This window comes from Primulina eburnea, chromosome 3 (assembly GCF_022965805.1).
Source record: "Primulina eburnea isolate SZY01 chromosome 3, ASM2296580v1, whole genome shotgun sequence".
In the NCBI taxonomy this organism is placed as follows: domain Eukaryota; kingdom Viridiplantae; phylum Streptophyta; class Magnoliopsida; order Lamiales; family Gesneriaceae; genus Primulina; species Primulina eburnea.
This window is the reverse complement of record NC_133103.1, coordinates 4,471,989-4,497,595: the sequence shown is the minus strand read 5'-3', so window position 1 is coordinate 4,497,595 and position 25,607 is coordinate 4,471,989. Positions and strand designations below refer to the sequence as shown.

Sequence of the window (25,607 nt, the reverse complement as noted above, 5' to 3'; positions counted from 1 at the left end):
TCGATTGGGGCCCACTGCCTAACGACAGGGTAGTTTTTTGGTTTACCGACGGAAGAGAGGGAGAGGGTGAGATTCTGAGGATCCACGTTCCTATATATATCACCCCCTTTCTTCAAGTTTGAATACCATCTCCTATTTTCTCAGATCTCCCTCCTTTCTTATCTTCATTGGGATAATAATATATTCAGATCTGAAGCTTCTGTGTCGATCAAAGGTACTCATTTACGTTTTAAAGCATTTTTCTGTTTTAGATCTGGTTAAATTGCTCTCTCTCTCTCTCTCTCTCTTGTTTAGATCCGTGGCATCTTGGTGTGTTCTTGCTTTGTGATTCATATTTCAAGTTTTGAGATTGAATGTTGATAGATTTGATGTTTTTGTTTTTTGCTTGAGGTGGAAATGTTCCGAGAATGACGACGAATCGAATAAATTTAAAGATGCTGCATTTCTTTTTGTAGATCCGTTGCATATTTGTGTTGCAATATGGGAACTATCTTTGTAATGAATCTCGTTTTATGTTCCCGGTTCTAGAATAAATTTTAACGGATTCAACCAACGTAGTTGTTGATTTGTCGCGGATGTAATTGGTTTTGCATTTGCTTTCATCAGGAGATTCAGATATCGTTGAACGTATTACATCATAGCGAGAATGTTGTGGTTTATGATTGAGAATCTATTTTCATTGAAAATTTGTGTTTATAAATATATATACTTGTTCCGCACCTCCATTTTGATGCAGGATTGCTTCGGCATAAATGATGTTTGTCAGAATTTTTGGGTATAAACTATTCCTAGGTATTATTGACAGAATTTGGACTTGGATTCTGAGATGCTTTTTCATTTGTTATTTGGCGACGATCCGGATTTTTACTGAAAGTAATATTGGTTTATATTTTTTCTATGGAACTGATAAAAACACTGTTTTATGACGGTGGACAGGTACTTGTGTTCTATGTGCGATTTTTGTGTTTGGAGACTCCACGTTGCTGCAAATTACACTACTCTGGCAAATTACTTTTTAGATTTAAATGAACTCCGAGTTTCATTTTGCTTTTTTTTTTGCATTGAGTCCAAATTATAAGTTTCCCGTTTATATTCTCCTAGAGTTTGAATATAGATCTGTCAAAGATTCCACGGTGTTGCATCCTTTAATGCACATGGTTTATATGCTTTGGATTTGGTGTTCAGCATCTGACTACTTTCAACTTAAGATTGCATATGAATTAACACATTCTTTGGAATACTTTTCAGGTATAATATGGACACCTTCCTGTTCACCTCAGAATCTGTAAATGAAGGTCATCCCGACAAACTCTGCGACCAAGTCTCTGATGCCATTCTCGATGCTTGCTTGGAGCAGGATCCGGAGAGCAAAGTTGCATGCGAAACATGCACAAAAACTAATATGGTAATGGTCTTTGGCGAGATAACAACAAAGGCAGATGTAAACTATGAGAAGATTGTTCGTGATACATGCAGAGGCATTGGGTTCATATCACCTGATGTTGGACTCGATGCTGACAATTGCAAAGTTCTAGTCAACATCGAACAACAGAGCCCTGACATTGCCCAGGGAGTTCACGGTCATCTCACCAAGAAACCTGAGGATATTGGAGCTGGTGACCAAGGTCACATGTTTGGATATGCCACCGATGAAACACCCGAACTTATGCCACTTACTCATGTCCTTGCCACCAAGCTTGGGGCCAAGCTCACAGAAGTGAGGAAAAACAACACTTGCCCATGGCTAAGACCTGATGGTAAAACTCAAGTTACCGTTGAGTACAAGAATGACAATGGGGCCATGATCCCTATTCGAGTCCATACCGTTCTCATCTCAACCCAGCATGACGAAACAGTAACGAATGATCAGATTGCAGAAGACTTGAAGGAGCATGTGATCAAGCCTGTGGTCCCGGCCCAGTACCTTGATGACAACACAATTTTCCACCTTAACCCATCTGGCCGATTCGTCATTGGTGGCCCACATGGAGATGCAGGACTCACTGGTCGGAAAATCATCATTGACACTTATGGTGGCTGGGGTGCTCATGGCGGTGGCGCTTTCTCCGGAAAGGATCCCACGAAGGTGGACAGAAGTGGGGCGTATATCGTTAGGCAGGCAGCCAAGAGCGTGGTGGCTTCAGGACTTGCTCGTCGATGCATCGTGCAAGTTTCTTATGCTATCGGTGTAGCAGAACCACTTTCAGTGTTTGTTGATACCTACAAGACTGGTAAGATCCCAGACAAGGATATACTCGCGCTCATCAAGGAGAAGTTCGACTTTAGGCCTGGAATGATCGCCATCAACCTCGATTTGAAGAGAGGGGGCAACTTCAGGTACCAGAAAACTGCTGCTTATGGTCATTTTGGGCGCGACGATCCCGATTTTACTTGGGAAACGGTTAAAATCCTGAAGCCTAAAGCTTGAATCTGTAGCCAGATAACGTAATGTCATTGTTCCTTAGCAGGCCTAAAAATTGATGCTGGATTGTTTTGTGCTTTAAATTTTAGAAATGCTTCTTGGAAGGAAGTGTATTTGTGTCTTTTTTACTATTTTTAAGTTGGTACTTGTATTAGTATGTCGTCATTGAATTTGCCTAATCCATAAAAGTCGGTTGTATCTGGTGAATATAATCAGTCTCAACTCTCAAAATTTAATGATACTTGAATTTGTATTACTATTATTAATTTTCGTTTCATCGTTCGTGTAAAATAATTCATCAAGTTATGCCTTATGTTTCAAAAAGGTTTATGTAGCCCCCAAATGTTTCCCTATTATACCGAACTTATATTAAAATATTCTATAAGAACTCATATACTTATAAATGGTCGGTAAAGTTACCCGTCGTCGTTTAGAAGGTGATGTTGGGCTTAAGCAACCGGCCCAAAAATTGCACATCCATTAGCATAAAGTGAATTTATATTTTATATTTATTTAATGTATATATTCTATTAAATTAATAAATTTTGAACATAAAGCATGGTATTCAACAAAAAAATAACATATTTATCGGTCGGCATTCTAAAATTGCTCAAATTTTTTATTGCTTTTTATCGGTCGGCATTCTAAAATTGCTCAAATTTTTTATTGCTTTTTATGCATCTTATTTTTGTATTTTTGTTGCTTTTTATGTATCTTACTTGTCAATGCAAAACTTAGAATGTACTGAAAATTCGTTATGTTTTTCTGCGTTTCATTCTGTACTCTGTAGTATGATTTCATATATTTTTACAAACGGATGGATAGTAATAAAAAGAAAATAAATGCAAATATTCATAAAATGATGCTATTATTTTTGAAATTTTAGTTTTAAAATAATATCATGCTCATATGCTACAAGGCATTTATCGACCAAAGTTCTGACTCCAGATTCAAAAATAATTTTTTTATATAAATTTGACATTTTTAAGATATTAAATTAAATTTACCAGGTCAAACTCTGGACAGATGGAGGACACAGAATTTATTTACTTGGTCTAAAAGGTATAAAAATCAGCGTGTAGAAGAAGAAAGCCATGGCTCGGAGCATCGCATACATCACCGGCTCTCAGCTTTCCTCTCTCAAGAACCGCCCCAATATCGCCATTGTCGACGTCAGGTACACAACAAGTGTTTTTGACTTCGCGAATATGATCTTTTTTATTGATAATTTTTTCGAATTTTAGGGACGATGAAAGGAGCACCGATGGGCACATAGCTGGCTCGCTTCACTTTTCCAGCGACTCATTTGTTGACAAAATACCCAATCTAATTCAAGCTGCTAAAGGCAGAGATACCCTTGTTTTCCATTGTGCTCTCAGCCAGGTGTGGTTTACTGAATTACGTTTCTTTTGCCATGATTTTTCCGTTTCTCCCTGGATGCGCATATTGATGATTGGCGTTTGATTTTTATTACGTGTTTTATAGGATATGACAAGTTTTCTATGCTGTAATTGTATTTGATCGTGTTTGAGTTATGGAAGAATATACAAATTCACAATCATCTCGAGCTTTGTTTACAGCTGACTTCACATTCTATTATGAAGTGAGGGTTAGGTTTGAGAGATTTCTCATTTATTGTACTAGGTCTAGTTGTGGGTTCTTTTCTTTCTAACGTTGGTGCTCTCGTTCTTCCACGGCTTAGGAATGACTAAAACTGGCTAAGTGTGTGTACTTTGATTAATTAAGGCGACTCATAGACCGAGTTGTATGATAGGTGAGGATAAATCATTTAAAGAAGGTCGCAATTGGCCCTCGAGGGAAGCTGGCTGATTTAGTGAGTCCACTATTGACTTATCATGTCTAGAGTTATCGTGGCCGGCTTGGTTTGTTGTTAACAAGCTCACTTTCCCAACGGCATTCCGGGAATTCTGTCTTCATAGACAATTGTTTTTTTGGTGGAGGGATTTGGTGTTTTCAAATCAAACATGGCATGTACTAATAGTGGTTCTTTTAGGGATTTCACTCAATCTTCATCTAAATCTTTTATTTGGCCTTGTCTTGTATTCATTAATCATTTGATCAGTCAGACTTTATTACTTTCATTTTCTACAAGCCTGAGATAGAGATCTAAACATAAGAATGAGGTTGCAAGAGAGACATCGGTTTCTAAGTGGATTTGACATGCTAGCCTCTGTTCTGTGTTCGCATTTTGCTTTAATTCTCTCTGTTCCATGTGCCGTGAAATTTAGATTCTTGGGATGTTAAGAATGTTCATTCACTCTGGGAAGGAACCGAAGCATTAGCTACTCATTATTATCTTCAAGGTGGACAAAAATATTATGTATCTCTATGGTAATCTTATGCTATGATATTGTATCGTTGAACTTTTTCTTAAATGACACGTGGAAGGCAAACTAGCCGCACTCTCCCTTAGTCTTTTATTCTTTCTAGTTTTATGTCCCATTAAACTTTCTAAAAGTAGGGGTTTTGTTATTCTATTTGGGGTGGGCCAGGGTGCAATTGTAGTCTAAACTCTAAACTGGTTTGAGTTCCAAGTTAGAAGTTGGAAATAGTTGTGTTGGCTGTACCACGGATTTGAACATTATTAAACTTTTAATTTACAATCATCGCTAGATCGTTATAAGGTTAGCAAAACATGAACGTACATATCTAGTTGGTGCCTTTGATCACAATTAGAATGCTTATAATGAAAGTAGGCATTGCCTATAGTTAGCCCATAAGTCTGATTTACTTAAGTTGTTGAGAGTTCACATTTATAAGATGCATGCTTGTGAAAAAGTCAGCAGAATGAATGCCTGAACTATTTTTCAGGTACGTGGACCCAAATGTGCGCGAAGGCTTACAGATTATCTCGCTACCATGAAAGAAGACGTGGGAATAAAAAATGTCATGATTCTGGAACGTGGCTATAATGGTTGGGAAGCTTCCGGAAAGCCCATTTGTCGCTGCACTGAAGTACCATGCAAGGGGGAGAAAGCTTAAATCCCTGTTTTGGTGAACCAAGAGTGCTCATATTGCTATATGCCTATTATCTTGTGGAGCATTAATATGAAATTTTGTATAACAATGGTGTGCTTACATAGTATCATTTAACAAAAATGAATGTTTTCTTCTGACTTGTGAAGGAATCTAAGGTCTAAAGTCATTTGATTCAATGTGATTATATGCTTTTACTTCCGTGTATACGGTCTCAATGGTTGTTAGGAAACCCGTAAATGACTGGCTCTGCAACTGTAAAGCCTTCCATTTTTGCTTGTGAATGTGGTTGATCCCATTAAGTCTCTTGTTCCTTCGTCTTTGGATTGATCTATTAACTAGCAAAGTGTTGCAAAATGTTGCTGTTGAACTAGCATCAGAGTTAAGAATTTAATCGAAAGTGCTAATATAAATAATGTTAATACATTAAACATATAAAGAATTTCAGATCGTAACAATTTTTCCCACAAATTGGTCTTTTGTTTTTGAGTTCCAGAATCAATTGGCTATTTGGGTGTTGACTTCTGAACCATGTTTTAGAAAAGTAAAATGAATACTTGAAAATTATCAAATACCCGAGGTTCAGGTACCAATACATCTGGGCTAATCGGGAGAAAAATATCCCCTGAAATCGAGTAGTACCCAACACGAACCCAGAAAAAAGTCCATAGCTGATAACCACTTCTATATTTTCTATAATTTTTATGAATGGAAATAATGTAGTTCTTTTATGAAATCTCAGTTTTATTCGTTCATTTCAAACTTTTGTGAATGTATCAACAAGGCAGCTTGCCACATCAATCTAGAAAAATTTAGAAACTAACACGTTTCTTGGATTATATTTTTATGAAACTGGATTGACTTGTACATCTTCTGTTATTAAATTAAGTTTTCCACTGCGAATTATGACTCTTTTTCCAGGAAATTCATTCGGGCCCGCTCGTTCCTTTCCAAAATAAACTAAAAAGAAAAATATTACAATATTTTTGGAAATATTATATTTCGATATCAAAAGTTATGTTCTCTTATGACTATCTAATGATAGTTGTTTTAAAAAATTTAGAGTTAAAATTATCCGATGGTTTAAATTTAGATTAGATTGAGTTTCACGTGAGACCGTCTCACGGATCCTAATTTGTGAGACCGTCAACCCTCTCACGAATCCTAATTTGTGAGACGGTCAATCCTACCGATATTCTAATAAAAAGTAAAACTATTAGCATAAAAGTAATACTTTTTCATGGATGACTCAAATAAGATATCCGTCTCACATATACGATCCGTGAGACCATCTCACACAAGTTTTTGTCTTTAGATTAATAAATAAAAAATGGGTGATTTTTTTTTTTTAAAGTTGGATTTTGAATGGAGCATAGTCTACTTAAAAATCATCAAAGCAAGTTAAAAAAAATTCCTATATTTTGGCCCAAAAAAAAAATTTGCTATAAGTTGTCGTTTTCAATTTAATTTTCTTTGAATACACAACTTTCGGAGCAGGTACGAAGACATCTCTCAATAATCTCGTGCATTGACTTTAATCTTATTTAAATTTCTGATTCACAACTATTACTGGAAAGGTTTTCCCATTAACATTTCTAATCACAATTAATTATACTAATGTCGAATAATTTAAAATTTTATCCGAAAAAGACAACATGAAGTGGGTGGTTATCATTTTTTAATTGCTTGATCCACCCACGAAATTTCCTCGTATATACATACGCATATATATATATATATATATATATATATATATATATATATATATATATATATATATTTGCCTACGTAATCATTACCAACACATCGCGTCATGGGTTGGCGTCACCAGAACCTTAAAATGTCCTAAAAGACCAGAATCCAACGGTTGCAAGGATAATGAAAACAGGGAAAGCTAATCCAATAGATCTGACGGTGGGCTTTTGTCCATACTTTTAATGGTTGGTCTTGTCAACACTTTCATTTTCTTTGAATCAATGTAGTCCCATCCTTACATAATAATACAATTAATTGTATCCACTTGTTCATATAATATTTAACTTCGACGTGAATAATGTAATTAATGGTACCAATAATTTTGTTGTCCCTGCCACCCTTTTTTACGACATGATTTTGATAAACATTGATTATTCCCAATCAAAATTGGAATTTTCATACTATACACACAATTAAAATCCAAGCGAATCCATGCTTCTTTGGGATTCCAAATCCAATATCACAAGAATTCACTCTACATCAGAATTTATAGATTTTTTTATAGAAAATTTCAAACTCAAATTTAAATTAAATTATTTAGCTTAGGAGCAATGGGCAATGACAAATGCAGGATTTCAATTGGAAAATGATGTCAGGTTTCACACTAATTTAATTTCACATTGGCCTAGTTCAAAAAATAAAAAATGAAGATAGCCCAATGGAAAGCTGAATATTCCCATCATATTTTTGTATCCTAGACTTTATCCCAACATTGAGTTCCCATTTTCTTGAATAAAGAATCAAATTAATGGCATTTGGCAGTACCATTTTTGTGGTGGTACACCAGACAACCTTACCCGGTTCTTATCTATGATTCCACCGAGCAGCATCAATAGAAGTTGTAATTTGAAAAGTATTTTAATGTTTATTTTTTTTTCTTTTATAATGTAGCCAAATTACTATTAACATGTAAAAAATTATAGTATTTAGGCTTCTATTTCGATTTTTTTTAAAAAAAAATTTGAGTTATTTCTATTTAAAAACGTTTTGTGAAAATCATATATTTAATAAAATAGTAAAGCACTTTTTCAGATCAGAAAACAATAGCCAATGATAAATTTATAATTCTGAAAACTTCGAGAGAAGCCTGCATTCATTGCACCAATTTTTTTTTTTTTTTTTTTTAAGTTTGTAGGAAACTTTTCACCTGACCAAGAAAAAAGCACGAGTGATTCACAAGAAATAGTGTGACTCACCGGCTTTAGTTTTTTTAATCACTAGGTCCTCTTTCAGTATGTTTGGTGCCTATGGCCAGTGAAAACTACTTGTTACCCATCTTCGATGTAAAAGAGGCCATAGTGGAGGAAAGTTTCCAATTCCTAATAAAATCAGTGCCCACTTTGTTTTTTTTGTTAAAAAAACAAAATTTTGGTTCTGTTAATAGGGAAAGATTCAATCTTTTTGGTTGAAAATTGAAGGGACAGAGGCGGGAGAGATGGGGATTTTGTATGATGATGCGGTGTTAATTAGAGTGTCCGAGAAAGAGGAGGAGCCCAGTGTGATTACTGTGAATTGTCGGGACAAAACTGGTTTAGGGTGTGATCTCTGCCGCATAATTCTCTTCTTTGGGCTCACAGTTGTAAGAACTGGTAAATATATTCTCACCATGGCTTAATTTGTCTCCTTGTTTAGAAGTAAATGAATTGTAGTTTTCTGTTGCATTGGAGAACAAGAACGTAGAGACACGTTATAATTCAAAAGTACCTTGTTTTAACAAATGTGTGTTTTTTATTTTCTTGGATTTAATTCTGTTGGATTGGTGTAAAAGTTCTTTGAAAGATTGTGTTGCTCCTAGATTTTTATCTCTAAATTTACTGGATTAAGTTTCTTTGTAAAAGTACGAGTATTCGGCTGCTGTCGGCGCAAACTTAATCTCAGCCAAGTGAAATTTTTTAAAAATAACCCTGCCAGAATTTCAGTTTGAACTTGTTTTCTGTTTGTATTTATTTTTCCAAGTTTTGTAATGTAAAATATTGGTTGACACTTAAAAATCGAATGTGATTTTACAGTTTAAAAAAGATGGTTTCCTAGAAATGCAGCTGTTACACTTGAAATTCTTCATTTGTGATAGATGGTAGCTTTTCCTAATTATTTTGTAAATTTTCCTTCATGTCTGTCCTTTTGATCACGTGTTTAAAGACATGTCTACGGATGGAAAATGGTGTTACATAGTGTTCTGGGTGGTGGGCAAACCGAGTACAAGATGGAGTTTATTGAAGAAAAGATTGATGGAGGCGTGCCCATCCTGTTCCTTGGCATCTGTGATATTATCCGAAGAGGCCGAAACAAAACCCTCCGATGTTTTCCTCTTGAAGTTCTGTTGTCATGACCGAAAAGGTCTTTTGCACGGTAAATGCTGTAATTTTGCAGCGGTAAGGTTCTGTAAATTCAAGTTGGATAATTATAATGGTCTGTATTTTGTATTTTGCATTTGGTATTCCCCTGGTTCTGGCATCTCGTTGGTGCTAAAGTACCTCGATCGAGAAGGATATCTCGATTAGATCCACTAGTTGAAAATATAGAGAATTTTTTGACAGATGTGACGGAGGTTCTTTGTGAGCTCGAGCTTATAATAAAGAGAGTGAAAGTTTCAATGACTCCAGATGGGAAAGCAATGGATCTCTTCTTCATAACCGACACAAGGTTCTGCATTTTTTAACATTTGTCTTGAAACTAGCATGAGGTTGCTTCATTTAACTAGGCTGATTTTGCAGCTCGCTAAACACTAATTTTTTGCGGGATGGTCATGATCATGGGAGGAATTTATATGCTTTAGCTCCTTTTTTAGATTTCCTGAATTTTGTTGGAGTATGATTATGTCACGCCTTACTGTCGGTGATTTACTAGGGAACTTTTGCATACGAAGAAGAGAAAAGATGACACCTGCGGCCATTTAAGAGCTGTTCTTGGGGATTCAATGATAAGTTGCGAGATCGAAATGGTTGGTCCTGAAATTACGAGTTCGTCACAAGGGCCCTCGTTTCTTTCAGATGCAATTACCGCAGAGATGTTCTATGTAGAGACACCAGACGAGCACCAAAATAGCACTGTGGCATTCAAGAGTCCGTCCATCACGATAGATAACTTGTTGAGTCCGGCTCACACTCTTGTCCAAATTGTTTGCCAAGATCACAAAGGTTTATTGTTTGACGTGATGCGAACTTTTAAAGATTATAACATCCAGGTATGTGATTTAATAATTTAATTGTAACATCATACACAGAAGTATCACCATTTTAAGTCATTTTTTCACGACATCTTCAGACATCTGTTTTTTCCCATGTGGTTGTAAGCTTAATGCTTTTGCACCCCAGATTTCTTATGGTCGATTCACAAAGAAAGAGAGATCAGAATGTGAACTGGACTTGTTTATCGTGCAAGCAGATGGTAAGAAGATAATCGACCTCAGTAAACAAAAGTCATTATGCTCTCGCCTTCGAGTGGAGCTAAGCAGACCTCTCAGAGTAGCATTGATCAATCGTGGCCCAGACACAGAACTGTTAGTCGCAAATCCTGTAGAGTTATCAGGCAAGGGACGCCCCCTCGTTTTCTATGACATAACCCTTGCTCTCAAGTTACTCGACAAAGGGATCTTTTTGGTACTCATCAATGAACCTTCTTGAGTAGCTCTCATTCTTTTTTTTACTATTTTTTGAATATTGATTTCCTCTCCACCTTTTCACGCCGTATATTATCTTTAAAGGCTGACATAGGAAGGTACATGATCGGGGATCGTGAATGGGAAATCTACAGAGTTTTACTAGATGAAGGAGACAATGTCTCCGTATCAAAAACCACGATAGAAGAGACCGTTTGGAGCATGCTGATGAGTTGGGAACCATAATTTTCCTATGATACAACGAGCTCCTCAACCATGGTACACCTCACACTTAATAGGCTAGACATCGAAATGTAAATATGTCTACTCCATGTATGTATACATATATAAATATACACACTATAAAGAATTTAGCTTGCAATTCTTGATTAGCGTTTGCACAGACTACCTGCTAGTTTGAGACGAAGCATCAATGAGAAGAAGATGTAAATATCTGTTAAAGACGTGTTTTCCCATTTTCTGAAGTGGCGACGAATGCCTAGTACACGAATCTGCGCCCGTTGTATGACATTTATCCGAAATGCAGCTTATTTGTGCTTGTATGTGTGTATTTTTTTGTAAACATATAATTGCAAAGTATAAATCCTACATTCTACCGGGAAATTGATATTTCTGTACTCTTTTTTTGTTTCTTTCGTTGTTTTATCTCTTTTTAGTACCATTGATTTGCTATAGAGTTTTCTTGAAAATGTTCAAACTTTGACTACCCATCTCCAATGCCGGTAATTTTTGCATACGAGGCTGTCTTATGCTGGTATTTAAAGAGAGATATAAGTTTCGAAATTACTTATTCTTGCTCTTGAACAAGTGTTATTTATTTTTTTAACGAACTTGTTTTATTTCTTAAGATATAAAAAACAAAAAGTTTCTATATTTGGAACAATAAGTATGTAAAACTCACCCAGACACCCATTTCTCAAAATTATTTACGCTGTATGCCTTCTGTTTATTTATTTATTTTTACTTTTTTTCAATGTTCCAAGTTCACATAATATTTTAATAAACTTATATTATCATCATGGATATGAGAATACGTTGCAGTGTGACATAGCTTCGTATACATCATAGCAGAAAAATATATTTGGTTTTTTATTTTTATTATATATATAATGATTGTCGAAATACTTGTACTAAAATTATTACTGTCCATTAAAATGCCATTTGTTGTACCAATAGATTTTACAATAAATTACCGAATCTTTTAAAATGAATTTTTTTTCCGAAAAGATATAATTTTTTTATGACGTGAGAATCCGCGGTCGTTATCCTTTAGTGCACACTGAATAAACTTATGGATTAACATAATAGTATGTAAGCTACGTTGGTCAGATAAATCACATTGGACAAAATGTGTGACAAATTTTTTACCCGAAAATTGTCGATGAAAAAGTTTCGTATTTAATGCTATGTAGTCTAGTAGATTTAAAATAGTTGTTGGTATGAAAGTAGGTACATGATAGTTAATTGTAACTTCAATAAATAATGGAAATACAATAATCTATTTTGGTCCAGATCCGAAGTATTCGTGACCACTTGTTATTTTCGCAGTTTCATTAAATACCAGATGATGCCAATTTTCGTTTGATGATATGGACCATGGTTCTTCTTTCAAGTAAACAAGTTTTCTTTATTATTCTTTTTTTTTTGGGGGGTTAAAATTAAGGTTTGCATTTATTTAATTTTTATATATTGGTTTGAGATATGATATTACGATGAAAATGTACATAAAATAAAGATCCTTGAATATATGAATGATTGATCTCTGATTGATTCACGGATACATTAATAGGTCAGCGAGGTCAACAATGGTGGATTGAGTGTATTGATCAAAGAGCCAATTAGTAGGAGGTGGTGGTGGACACTCACTTCACTTTCAACATTATCGCTATTTTGGCCTTTTATTTCCCAAATTTATTGAACTAAAAACACAAGCTTTTCATTTCATATGGCCCAAATTCCACATTTAATGGCAACCACAAGATGCGTGTTTACTTACACTTGACTTCTCAAGTCTTGGGGAGTAAATGGCCGATAGTTTTATTATTAGTATATAATCGTGTGATGTATGTGTACATACGTATGTAATATTTTTATTTACCAAACTTATACTTTAGTAATTCAGAATGAGTGCAAATTCTCGTCCAACCACATGTAACTAATTGTTAAGATAAGGTTGGCATGCTTATATATAATCTTTAACATTTTCTTGGATGTTGCAAGATATTTTAAACTCGTGTTTCTAAACAAGGAGTGGACGAGTTTACGGAAGAAATCAGCATGGCAGCAGCGACGCTAACCGGGGGTACGCCGGCGGCGAGACGATTCGTCCTCCAAGCAATAACCGGGCGGTGGTTCATGGTCTTCGCATCCCTGCTAATCTTGTCGATGTCCGGTGCCACGTACATGTTTGGTGCCTACTCCGACGCCATCAAAACCTCACTGGGCTACGACCAAACAACCTTGAACCTCCTTGGCTTCTTCAAAGATCTGGGAGGAAACATCGGAGTCATGTCCGGCGTAATCAATGAGTTCGCGCCTCCGTGGTTTGTGCTCGCCATTGGCGTGGCCATGAACTTCTCCGGTTACTTCATGATATGGCTCGCCGTCACCAGAAGAACTCCGAAGCCCCCGGTGTGGCAGATGTGCTTGTTCATCTGCATCGGCGCAAATTCGCAGACATTTGCGAACACGGGCGCATTAGTTACCTGCGTCAAGAATTTCCCGGAGAGTAGGGGGATTGTCATTGGTTTACTCAAGGGGTTTACCGGGCTTAGCGGCGCTATTATCACGCAGCTTTACCACGCCTTCTACGGGAACAACTCCAAGGATCTGATCTTCCTCATCGGCTGGCTTCCGGCGGCGGTGAATTGCTTTTTTCTACGAACCGTGCGGCTCATGAAACTATCTCGACAGGAAAATGAGCAGAAAATCTTCTACCATCTTCTCTATATATCACTGGGTTTAGCTGGTTTCCTCATGATTCTGATTATTTTACAGAATTCTCTTGCTTTCAGCGGGCCTGCATATACAGGTGGCGCTAGTGTTGTTACACTTTTCCTATTTGCTCCAATTGCTGTAGTAATTAGAGAAGAATTCAAATTTTGGAAAGCCCAGAAATTAAAACCCAAAAACGACCAATCCCAGTTAAAAATAATCTCTGAAAATCCACCATCATCTGCCGAAACATCACAACCTTGTCCTAAACCACCGCCAAACATGGCCGCTCAGCCTGATAAAAAAGAGCCACTCCCCTGGTGGCGAGACGTGTTCAACCCACCGGAAAGGGGCGAAGACTACAACATACTGCAAGCGCTCTTCAGCATCGACATGATCATACTATTCATCACAGTGACATTCGGCGTCGGAGGGACCCTAACCGCCATCGACAACTTAGGGCAAATGGGAAAGGCGTTGGGGTATCCAAGCAAAAGCGTCACCACATTTGTTTCACTCGTCAGCATATGGAACTACCTCGGACGAGTAGCATCGGGCTTCAGTTCCGAGATTTTCTTGGCCAAATACAAATTCCCTAGGCCACTCATGCTCACATTCGTTCTCCTTTTATCCTGCGTCGGCCATCTCTTGATCGCCTTTGGGGTACCGAATTCGCTCTATTTCTCCTCCGTGATCATCGGATTCTGCTTCGGAGCACAATGGCCGCTGATATTTGCGATCATATCCGAACTATTTGGACTCAAATATTACTCCACATTGCATACTTTAGGCGGGGGAGCGAGCCCGCTTGGGGCCTACATTCTGAACGTAAGAATAACCGGTCATTTTTATGATAAAGAGGCTCTTAGGCAAATAGCTGCTAAAGGGGTGGGCAGGAAACAAGACGAAGACTTGTCGTGCACTGGCGTCGAATGCTATAAGCTTTCGTTCCTGATAATCACGGCTGCGACATTGGTTGGATGTTTAGTTTCCTTCATTTTGGTACTTAGAACTAGGAAATTTTATAAAGGGGACATATATAAGAAGTTTAGAGAGCAGGCTAACGAGGCCATGCAATAGAAGATGATTATTCAATATATTCAAGCTGATTCGATGCACGGGATGCTTCAAATCATGTCTTATACAAGATTTTATAGAATGAAATGTTTGAACTAATTTTCGTCTTTATTTTTGGTCGAGTTACGGATGTGTTGGTAACAAGTTCTGCAAAATTATAGGCATGATTTGGTTCAAAAGTTCACTTTGGAACACGATTGAAATTTAGATTTTCCAACTGATTGATAATTGAACAATATACGTTCTAACCAGAACATTTGATGCCCGGTGGGATGGCAGTTGATTGGTACAGAGGACACCACCAATTGGCAACTTGTTAAATAAATCCAACGCTGCCAACATCAATCAAGAAATATGTATGAAAAGAATGTTTGACGGAACATCCTTTGACTTTTGATATATATATATATATATATACAAAAAAAAAAAAAGGCAGCAGAGACTAGGTGACTTGATTTTGTAACCAAGTTTTGGAATTTGGTTGCTCTCATTTTTTTGTACTTGATTGGAATTTTTGTTTTGAATTTGTCGCTCTAAATTTGATACAAACTTAATAGTTTGGTGGATAAAAGAATCAACGAGGAGGATTTTATATTTAACTGATGTGTTAAAACTTTAAATAGCGGTGAGCAAACCTCGAAATAATAATTCTCTCTTGAAAAGCAAGTTAATTAAATCAATTTAAAATTAGTCGCAATAACCGGTCTTTACTTTTTTATATAAAAAAATTCCATTTTTATCAATTTTAGAAATAACAATATAAATATGAGTTTAATAATGCTACTGATCGTGAAAACAAAACAAATGTATTTATTAACATCATCTTAATCGTTAGACGTTAAAATGGACGAACAGAAAGAAGAAACAGAACTTGTAAAATCTTGATTATTAAAAGTCCGATCAGATTGGTTGTCTGTCTGAATCAATCGTTGCTCTCAAAATGAACTGATGTTTAATCAAACTGAACCAAATATATATCAACACCAATTGGTTCAGCCGACACCAAATCATAAGTGTGGCTCAGACAAAGGAAAAAATTGCTCAATAAGCATTTATTTTGTATTATCAGTATCGATATATCTAGCTGATTTTTTTTTTTTTAAAAAAAATGGGTATATGTAGCTATTTGTGTGAACACGTGTGTATATATTACGGAGTTGGTCCTCGTATGAAATCGTCTCACGGATCTTAATCTGTGAGACGGGTCAACGCTACCCATATTCACAATAAAAAGTAATACTCTTAGCATAAAAAGTAATATTTTTTTATTGATGACCCAAATAAGAGATCCGTCTCACAAATACGATTCGTGAGACCGTCTCACACAAGTTTTTACATATATTACGCATATTTGCGTATATTATTAGCATTATCTAATCCTGAAAACTAATCTAGTTTTTTATATGAATTGATAAATATTTAATTCATATTTGAATTTATCGGATTCAAGTTGAACTTGAAAATATTTGAATTTTGTCAAACTCAAACCAGAATTATTTTGTTCGATAATTTAGCTGCTCACAAGTCTTCATATTTTATTCATATAATATAATTATATGGTAAAAATACATATATTTTGAGTCTTCGAGCATTCATTCTCGAACCTTAATATTTGAACAATAGTTCGAATAGCTCGTAAATAGGTTCGAATATTTCGAATCGAACTCGAACTCAAATTTATTTTGAGCAGCACTCAAGCCAAAAATTAAACTGTTCGAGTTTCAAATAAAACTCGAACTTGAATATACTCAATTCGAACCTTAAATTTTTACTAATATTCACATCAATTTGGATCGTTTATACAACTAGTATCATGTAACTCATACATGAAATACTATATAAAAAGTAATTACAGTACAAAACTTTTTATATTTATCATTTTTTTATTTCATATATTTGGTCATGTGTTACGGAGCATTCATTCTCGAACGGATTGCTCCCGATTTGATGTCAAAATTTTCAATCATTCATTACGAATAAATTATCAGTCATCGGACCTTGTTTTTACTTGGCTATATATATAATCACTATTAAGGCTCTTGTTCAAGAAATTTGTCGCCACGGCAAGATAACTAGCTACTGAGAAGGATATATGCATTTACTTAATTATTAGATTGTACTCTTCCGATTCAATTACGAGTCAAGTTTGTGGTCTAATGGGACAAATTTTTTTTTTTTTTATTTTGCGATCTTGGAAGAACTTGGTATCGTAAAAAAAACATTAACAACCAATAATTTGTTATTGCTTATGAATTATTTCGATGTATTAAAAACTAAAGTTGAATTTTGTTATGAACAAACAAATTCATGAATTTAGGAGTTAACAAACGGGCAGCGTGTCTAATAATTATAAATTTTAAGGTAAATCAATGTAATCATGTTGAATCTATTTAATAGAAAAGTGTATATATATATATATATATATATATATATATATATATATATATATATATATATATATATATATATATTGATTGATATCTGTAATTCCATTTTTAATTTTGAAATATATAAATTTAATCGGTCTAGTGTCAAATTTTTTGAAAATTAGTTGTAAAACCAACTAAAGTTTTGGAAATTGATATCTGAATATTTTTACAATTTTTCTAAATTGTTGGCCTCTTCGAACATGTCAAACGATTACAGTGTGTTTGGCAATCAGGATTACAGTGTGTTTGGCAATCAGCACATTTATTTTATTTTTATTGTACACATTCGATGCTATTTTTTTTAAAAAAATAAAAAAATAAATATATACAATAAAAATAAAATAAAATATAGAATAAGTCTATTGTGAGATGGTCTAACAAATTTTTATCTGCGAGACGGGTCAACCCTATCGATATTCACAATAAAAAATAATATTTAACATAAAAAGTAATATTTTTCATAAATGATTCAAATAAAAGATCCGTCTAACAAAATAGTATGAGAAAAATCTCACATGAAATATGAGGGGACCATTAATATCAATTTAATAAATAATATATATGTAAAACGGAGGACGTTATTGTAATAAATTTTAGTTTATGCGCCTTCTCTCTAACAAATATAGGTAGTGTGTATATATACCCTGCACCGCTCGATTGTGTTCCTCTTCCATCATTTTGTCGCCGGAATATTCGGTTGCCGGCGATTCTTGATTGGCTCCCCGTCCCATCCTCGGTTCCCGTATTCGTCATCTTCCAGCTTCTGCTCCCCGTAGATTAATTTGTTGGCTCGTTTGTCTCCGCAGTTATCATTTTTTTAATTAATATATCTCTTTTGAATTTTGATCGTTACCCTTTTTCTCTCCCATTAATTGTTTGTCAAATATTCTGCGCGGAATTATCTGTTCATTTGAATTTAAGATGAGAGGGTGCGAATGCTTTGTTTAGGGTTAGGGTTTTGAATGTAATTCGGAGGGCGAGGATGTTTAATAAGATAAAGATAATGAAGAGAGGCCACCGAAAGGTGGCCAAATCCGACGCCGATTATGCCTTTGTGTCCCCGAACCGGAGCTCCGGCTCGGTGTCTACATCTGACGTCGTAGTCAACCATGCCTCTCGGGGCGGTGCGGTTCCGAATTCACATCAACCGCATCATATGATTTCTGATGCAGTGCCTTCTCCGGGTTCCATTGAGAATCAACCTATGTTTAGGGATGTCGCTGTCACCGAGCGTCAGAGTTTATTTATGCGGAAGCTGCAAGTCTGCTGCTTCCTCTTTGATTTCTCGGATACACTGAAGATTGTGAGGGAAAAAGAGATTAAAAGGCAAACCCTTGCGGAGCTTGTGGATTTTATTCAGGCTGGGTCAGGTAAAATAACTGAATCTAATCAAGAGGAGATGATTAGAATGATATCTATTAATATATTCCGTTGCTTGCCCCCGGCCTCCCATGAAAATACGGGTTCTGAAAATGCTGACCCTGAAGAGGAGGACCAGTACCTTGATCCATCATGGCCACATTTACAGCTGGTCTATGAACTGCTCTTGCGATATGTAGTCTCATCCGACATTGATACAAAGATTGCCAAACGGTATATTGATCATTCTTTTGTTTTGAAGTTGCTTGATCTGTTTGATTCTGAAGATCCGAGGGAGAGGGAGTATTTGAAGACTATTCTGCATAGAATATACGGGAAATTCATGGTGCATAGGCCATTTATTAGGAAAGCAATAAACAATATCCTTTATAGGTTCGTATATGAGACAGAGAGGTTCAGCGGGATTGGAGAGCTTTTGGAGATACTGGGGAGCATAATTAATGGTTTTGCCTTGCCAATGAAGGAAGAGCACAAATTGTTTCTAGTTAGAGCTTTGATACCACTCCACAAACCCAAATCGGTAGCCACATACCACCACCAGCTGTCATATTGCATTACGCAGTTTGTGGAAAAGGACTACAAGTTGGCTGATGCCGTCATTCGGGGTTTGCTGAAATATTGGCCCGTCACCAATTGCCAAAAGGAGGTTCTCTTTCTGGGGGAACTTGAGGAAGTGTTGGAGGCGACACAGGCGGCGGCATTTCAACGTTGCATGGTCCCTCTTTTTCGACAGATTGCTCGCTGCCTCAACAGCTCTCATTTTCAGGTGTAAGAATTCACCCTGAGTATTTTGTGTTACAGCTGATTTCTGCTCACTTCAATTCCAATCTTGTGTTTATTTAATTTGTTGTTTTGTAGCTACATTTTTCTTTAGTTTATTGTCTCACGTAGCTTGATCAACGCTGCTCTTTTTCCAATTTTATATGAGTCATTTTCTTAGAAATGTGAACTTAGTTTCCAGTGTTGTTTATGTACTTCTTACTTTTTCCTTTTAGATGTTTCCAAAAACATATGTTTATTTTTAAGAAGAATTAAGGTGTGGTTAATGCTTTAGGTAGCTTTCTTAACTAACTTGCATTTTTCTTCCCAAAAAGAAAATTGGATATTCATATCTTGGAAATCAATCACACATACATGCCTCCATTGTTTTCACTTTTCATCCACCTTGTTGCAATGATTTTGGATTTGCTTTAATGACCATATAGGAGATAGTCCGGTGAGAGCTTAATAGCATGCCCCTCCAATTGTTAATCTGATGGCTATAGGATCGTTTGTGGTGCTTTTGGAATCACTTACATGATGAAAATGAGTATAACTTGATTGGAAGCTGCTTGCACGAATGTGAGAGATGGTTTATGGAAACAAAAGAATGCCAATTAACTCATGTGGCTTTTGTAGAAATTTGGATCAAGCTTGTTATGGCGACTGAAAGGTTATGTTTGTCAAACTATAAGTTAAATTTTTAATTGGTTTACTGTAGTCATCTTCACCGAATTTTCTTGGATAATCGTTGCGCCATTCAGTTTTACAGTTGGACGAATTCGAGTGAAAACTGCAATTTATATATGGTACAGAGGATGTAATTTGATTATTGGTTTTGCTTGTCGTGCTATCATTATTCTGTCTGTTAAAAGTTATCCACTGAAAAGCCATTCTGAACTCTTCTTCGAGAACTTAATGGATATGGCTAATATGCCTGATCATAGCTAATTGATTAATAAAGAGGTTGCATTACCATTATTTTTATCTAGCATTGTGTCACCGTGATGGTATTTATGTGCTTATGACTTATGAACGTTGCAGGTTGCAGAACGAGCTCTCTTTTTGTGGAATAATGAGCATATTGTGTCCTTGATTGCTCAGAATCGTGGTATCATTTTACCTATCATATTTGAGGCTTTGGAAAAGAATATCCAATCCCACTGGAACCAGGCAGTGCATGGCCTAACTATTAATGTCCGGAAAATGTTTTTGGCGATGGATGCTGAGTTGTTTGATGAGTGTGTGAGGCATTATGCACAGAGGGAGGCGAAAACTAAAGAACTGGAGGAACAACGAGAATTCACGTGGCAGAGATTGGCAGCAGCTGCTCGAGGAGGCTGAAGTCAAATGATCAATGTCCGTGATGGATGTGTGTAAACTATGGTTACTCTTCTTGGCTTTCTGTGGTATCCATTTATAAATCTTTCAAAAGATGAGTTTTCCTAAGTCTAATGTGACAGGCAAAGCAGCAGGCCAAGTGAGGGAGTACATACTTTATATGTAAAATGTGCTGCATTAAGATTGGCTTGTGAAGTGCCTTCATATATGTCTAGCGATTTTACTCTCGTATGTTTAAGTTCGATTACGATTATTTTGAGGTGGATAATTCGGTACCTCCTTGCGCTATTTCCTGCCAATGCCATGTGCATGTGGGTCGATCTTTGCTTCAAGTTGCGCGCTTTGCTCCAATTCTAGCAACTTTTCCTCTAAATATTCGTGGGTTTTAAGTTGTGAATAATTTATTAATAATCGAACTTTTTAACTTATCATCTAAATAAGTGGTGCATTTTGTTACTTATTATTATTATTATTATTAATATGTTAAAGAAAGTGTCGATGTTTTATATATATATATATATATATATATATATATATATATATATATATATATATTTGAAAACGACCAAGAGCATTTATTCAACTTCAACTTGGGCATTACAGTCGTTCATAATTATAGTGCTAACAAAAAAGAGACGTTACATCAGAAATACCAAAATACGCTAGTTAGAGAGCCGTTTTAACCAAAGTATGAGCGACTCTATTTGCTTGTCTCTTAACTAGGGATGACAATGGGTAGGGTATGGATCGGATTTCATACATCCATCTCCATATCCATTTATTAAATTCATCCTCATACCCATCGGGTATTGAATTTCATCCACATCCTCATACCCATCGGACTATCGGATACCCATACCCTACCCAAATACCCTATTATCATATACAATTGAATTTTTTCAAATTTAAATTGTTTCAATGTAGTTATGAATATTTAAAAATTTATTTAAATGAACAATATGAAAAATTATTAATGATAAAAACTTACAAAATAAACTTTATAGAAAAAATAACAAAATATTAAAAATAGTTTATATTAGTGGAATAGAAGTACGCAATTCAACAAAAATAAAATATTTTTCAATTTTTGAAGTCAAACATGAAATAAACTTACCAATGGAGAAGATGAAAAATTAAATGAAAAATAAAAGAGCGGTAAAATCTTGAAACGTAAAAGTGAAAGCGAAAGGGAAGAGAAAAGAAAAATATCGATTTATTTGAATTTGAGAAGATGAATATTTAATATAAATAAATATAATTACTATATATACATATATATATATATATATACATACATATATATATATATATATTTATATATTAATTTAAACGGGTATTCGGGTCGGGTGTGGGTTGGATTATATCAAACCCGCCTCCATATCCAAACCCGAAAATCCCCATACCCGATTACCCAATTATTTAATCGGGTCTAAAAATCTCTCCATACCCTCTTCTATTCGGGTCGGGTATCGAATCCTCCAACGGGTTCGAAGGAAATTGCCATCCCTACTCTTAACGTGTTCGACTTTAAGCGAACTCTGATTCCTAGCGATAGCTAGGCAGGCTGTGATAGTGAGGCCAAATTCAGTGAGATCTGATGAGTTAGAGTGAATTACATCTGTTGATATCTTTGAGTATGTTTCCATTATTACCTTGGCGTAGCCCATATATTTGATACAGCTTAGAGCTTCATGGATTGCAAATGCTTCTGATTCCTTTACCAGAGCTATTTCGTGGTGGAGATTGGTTCAACAAATTATGAAGGACTCATTTGAGTCCCTTATTACTATGCCAACCGCAAATGATTTTTTATCGGCATTAAAACCCGCATCCACGTTAAACTTCCAGAAATATTCCATGGGTTTCCTTCGGACCACTTCGGTGCTGCTATTCGGCTCTTGGTTTAGCCGTGTTTCTACCGTTCTTACAGTGTCCATGGCATATGTAATCGTCCGATTTGCGGAGGGTGAGTTGTTGTTTCATACTCTTTCATTACTTGAGTGCCAGATGCCCCAAAGAATCATTACAAAAAACCGCCTCGTCTCGACATCCAAACTTTCCAAGATATTAAAGAACCAATCATCAAAGTTCTCGATCTCGGGGGCAGTTGAATTGACTTCGATCTTCACAGAGGATATCTCCCAGCAATCTTGTGCAAATGAATAATTGAATTACGAATTTACGATTCCCTTCGTTTCTGGCAGAGTTCCTTCTTTAATAAATACTTTGTCTGGTTGGTTAAATAAAAAAATGGATTTGGAATTTCATATGTTTGGTAAAAGGTAAAAGTTTAAAATTTTATTTCACATTAGGGTTCCACGTTTAAAAAATATTATCAGATATTAAAAAATTAATTAAAACTATTCTAAATTCCTGCTTTAATTAATTATAAAATTTATATAAATACTCGTATTTTTCATTCCAAATATAGACCAAATAGATCCGAAATAAATATGTGAAACATACTTAAAACTATGAAATTTTGAGGGGAAGAATTAACTTAAATAATTGTTTAAAAAAATAAAAATATTTGTAATTTGTTTTAAATTAAATATATCAAAATACATGATAAAGTGCGTTTGAATTAATAGTATAATATTTTTTGGGAAAATTGATACTTCAGAAAATTTGTAAAGAATAAATATTTAATGTTAAAAAGAGTTTTGAAATCCAAATCCCGTAAAATCAAATTCAATTTTGAAGTATTTCACATAAATCCCAATCAAATTCCAATCCTGTTTAAGAATCTCATGTTCCCAAACAACTAAAACGATATTTCAATTCCAAAACCGTTATTCCCCCAAATCCTTATTTTATAGTCCAACCGGACAGACCGAAGCTAAACATATTTCAGTTTATTTTTTCAAAAAAGAAATTTTTTAAAAAACGGAAGCTCTCCCCGTTCATAGATTAGATACCACTCGCTCGCTCCAAGTAAAAATTTGCTTGAGTAAGTTGGAATAAATTGCTGTTTTTAGATTCATACACATATACAGATTACAGTATTTATTGGTTCAAAATCTATAAACAATATCAAAGAAAGGAGCAGCCACCCTGCAAAGCCTGTTCCGAAAATTAATCACTCGCCTGTTCTCTGTGTACCTCAGACTTCCTATTCAAACTGTGGTCTATCTGTTTTGAAGGTGATCGTAGTTGTATTACATTTTTATTTGTATTCGATCTTTTTTTGTAAAGTCGCGGTCTTGCTTTGTGTTTTTTGTATTTTTTTCACATGGGTTTTTTAGTTTTTGAATCGTAAAGGCGATTAAAAAGTGTCTAAAGATTGAGGTTGATCGGTATTCATAAAAGATGAAGACTTTTGATTCTTTGAAGCTCTATTTTCTTTTCCGGGGAGTTGGGAAGTAATTTGAGTGTAATCACTTCTCGTTTCTGAGATTTTATTTGGCATTGAAGATAATTACCATGTATTGAGTTGTGGATGATACGTTATTATGTTTTTGAAATTGCAGTGTAATACTTTCTGACTGTTCGGTTCCCTTCATACATTTCTTGTGAAGATTCTTATTTATTTGATAATACGGTTGCGTAAATATACATTCTTTGATAATAGATCTAAATGTTACGAGTTTGAGAAGATCATTTTTCAGCATCCAGATCCCATTGGAAATGGGCTAGGGATGGAGGCTGTAGTGGAAGCTGCAGGGCAGGATTACATTGTGCGTGGACAAGTGCGCCTATCAAGCTTCTTGGTCTCAAGGTGTGTTTTTCCCTCCGTCTGGTTTCATTCTCATTTTGACACTATCCCTTATGTTTCTGAACTGTAATATGTTTAAGAGGAAGAACTTTTTTCAGTTTGGTTATAGAACTTCTGATGCAATATAAACGTAAAGTGAGTGACACCATTTTGTATAACACGCGATGTTATATGTCTACGGCTCCGCTTATGGTGCATTAGTTGTCTCTTGCGTATATCTGCTATCTGGTTGCCATCAAGATATGTCCTGTGTTCATAAGGATTTTGTTGTTTTGTGTAAATTATGATTTTTTTGTTTGTCTTCTTTTGCTGAGTGAATTTAGGGAATTTGTAATCCATGGGATTGCTCATAATATCGCCCTCATTCAGTGACACCTTTCAGTCTTGTTTTAGTAGAAATGAGCAACTGCATCATGTAAATCTTGAGGTGATTCAATCAGTCATGGTTCTTCCCCTATTTTTTTCTGCCTAACTTGGTAATTTTGGGCTCGAATCCAATTTCCCGTGTATACTACTGTTTCGTGTTTGTGATCTTCCTTTTAGATTTTCAAGTTTTCATGTATTGCAAGTCCGTTATGTCCAAATGAATTTTATCCATACTTAGATACTCCACTATTGACCTTATTCCAGGTTTGAAGAACTCACTAAAATTTCACCAACCGCATCTGAACATGAATTGGTAAGAATTTTCATTCCTCCTATTTCCATCTCTTTTGCTGGTGTGGCGGCCCACTGAAATTTACTTGAAATTTATCCAACCAGTTTCGCGGGAACTCAAATCAATCGAAAGGGCAGAACTTTTACTATTTTATTATTTTTTGTGAGCAAGCTGTTAAACTGTTCAATGCAGGCTATATATCAGCAAAACAAGGTTGTTGGGATTTTTTAAAATGACATTAGTGAGAAAGAAGGTTGCGAAAAGCTTTATTCCACTTGTCATGTCATAAAACACGTAGCTAACAAGGAGCAAGAGTTCATATTCCTTCAGTGCTTAGGTACAAGTAAACATAAAAAAATATCGACCACAAAAAATCATAAAAGACAAGTTTAATGTACTTATTGAGGGATGACACAGATTAAGTTCTATATAACGAATATGAAGATCATACGACTGTAAAAAAAATTATAGGGGAAAGCTTGCCTCTAATGGCCATTATTCTCTCCACCATCTGGACAAAG

At 35.5% G+C, this 25,607-nt stretch overlaps 5 protein-coding genes across 5 annotated transcripts; all 5 read left to right on the top strand.

Moving 5' to 3' along the window:
* The first annotated feature begins 10 nt into the window (after positions 1-10).
* Positions 11-2,678, top strand: LOC140825552 (S-adenosylmethionine synthase 3-like). The gene is made up of 2 exons (XM_073187396.1): positions 11-214; positions 1,249-2,678. Exon 2 carries the CDS (start codon positions 1,256-1,258, stop codon positions 2,426-2,428), a length of 1,173 nt encoding a protein of 390 aa, XP_073043497.1. The 5' UTR covers positions 11-214; positions 1,249-1,255; the 3' UTR covers positions 2,429-2,678.
* A 726-nt stretch (positions 2,679-3,404) lies between these two features.
* LOC140825551 (dual specificity phosphatase Cdc25-like) lies at positions 3,405-5,598 on the top strand. Its single transcript, XM_073187395.1, has 3 exons — positions 3,405-3,599; positions 3,667-3,805; positions 5,255-5,598. The coding sequence occupies exons 1-3, from the start codon at positions 3,517-3,519 to the stop codon at positions 5,423-5,425; spliced, it is 393 nt and encodes a 130-aa protein (XP_073043496.1). The 5' UTR covers positions 3,405-3,516; the 3' UTR covers positions 5,426-5,598.
* Positions 5,599-8,245: 2,647 nt separating this feature from the next.
* Positions 8,246-11,424, top strand: LOC140825550 (ACT domain-containing protein ACR10-like). The gene is made up of 6 exons (XM_073187394.1): positions 8,246-8,763; positions 9,314-9,523; positions 9,712-9,817; positions 10,022-10,358; positions 10,489-10,773; positions 10,878-11,424. Exons 1-6 carry the CDS (start codon positions 8,610-8,612, stop codon positions 11,016-11,018), a joined length of 1,233 nt encoding a protein of 410 aa, XP_073043495.1. The 5' UTR covers positions 8,246-8,609; the 3' UTR covers positions 11,019-11,424.
* A 1,453-nt stretch (positions 11,425-12,877) lies between these two features.
* On the top strand, positions 12,878-14,907 carry LOC140825549 (protein NUCLEAR FUSION DEFECTIVE 4-like). Its single transcript, XM_073187393.1, has one exon. It carries the CDS (start codon positions 13,071-13,073, stop codon positions 14,805-14,807), a length of 1,737 nt encoding a protein of 578 aa, XP_073043494.1. The 5' UTR covers positions 12,878-13,070; the 3' UTR covers positions 14,808-14,907.
* Positions 14,908-17,845: 2,938 nt separating this feature from the next.
* LOC140825561 (serine/threonine protein phosphatase 2A 57 kDa regulatory subunit B' beta isoform-like) lies at positions 17,846-20,988 on the top strand. Its single transcript, XM_073187406.1, has 2 exons — positions 17,846-19,379; positions 20,417-20,988. Exons 1-2 carry the CDS (start codon positions 18,216-18,218, stop codon positions 20,714-20,716), a joined length of 1,464 nt encoding a protein of 487 aa, XP_073043507.1. The 5' UTR covers positions 17,846-18,215; the 3' UTR covers positions 20,717-20,988.
* Positions 20,989-25,607: the final 4,619 nt, after the last annotated feature.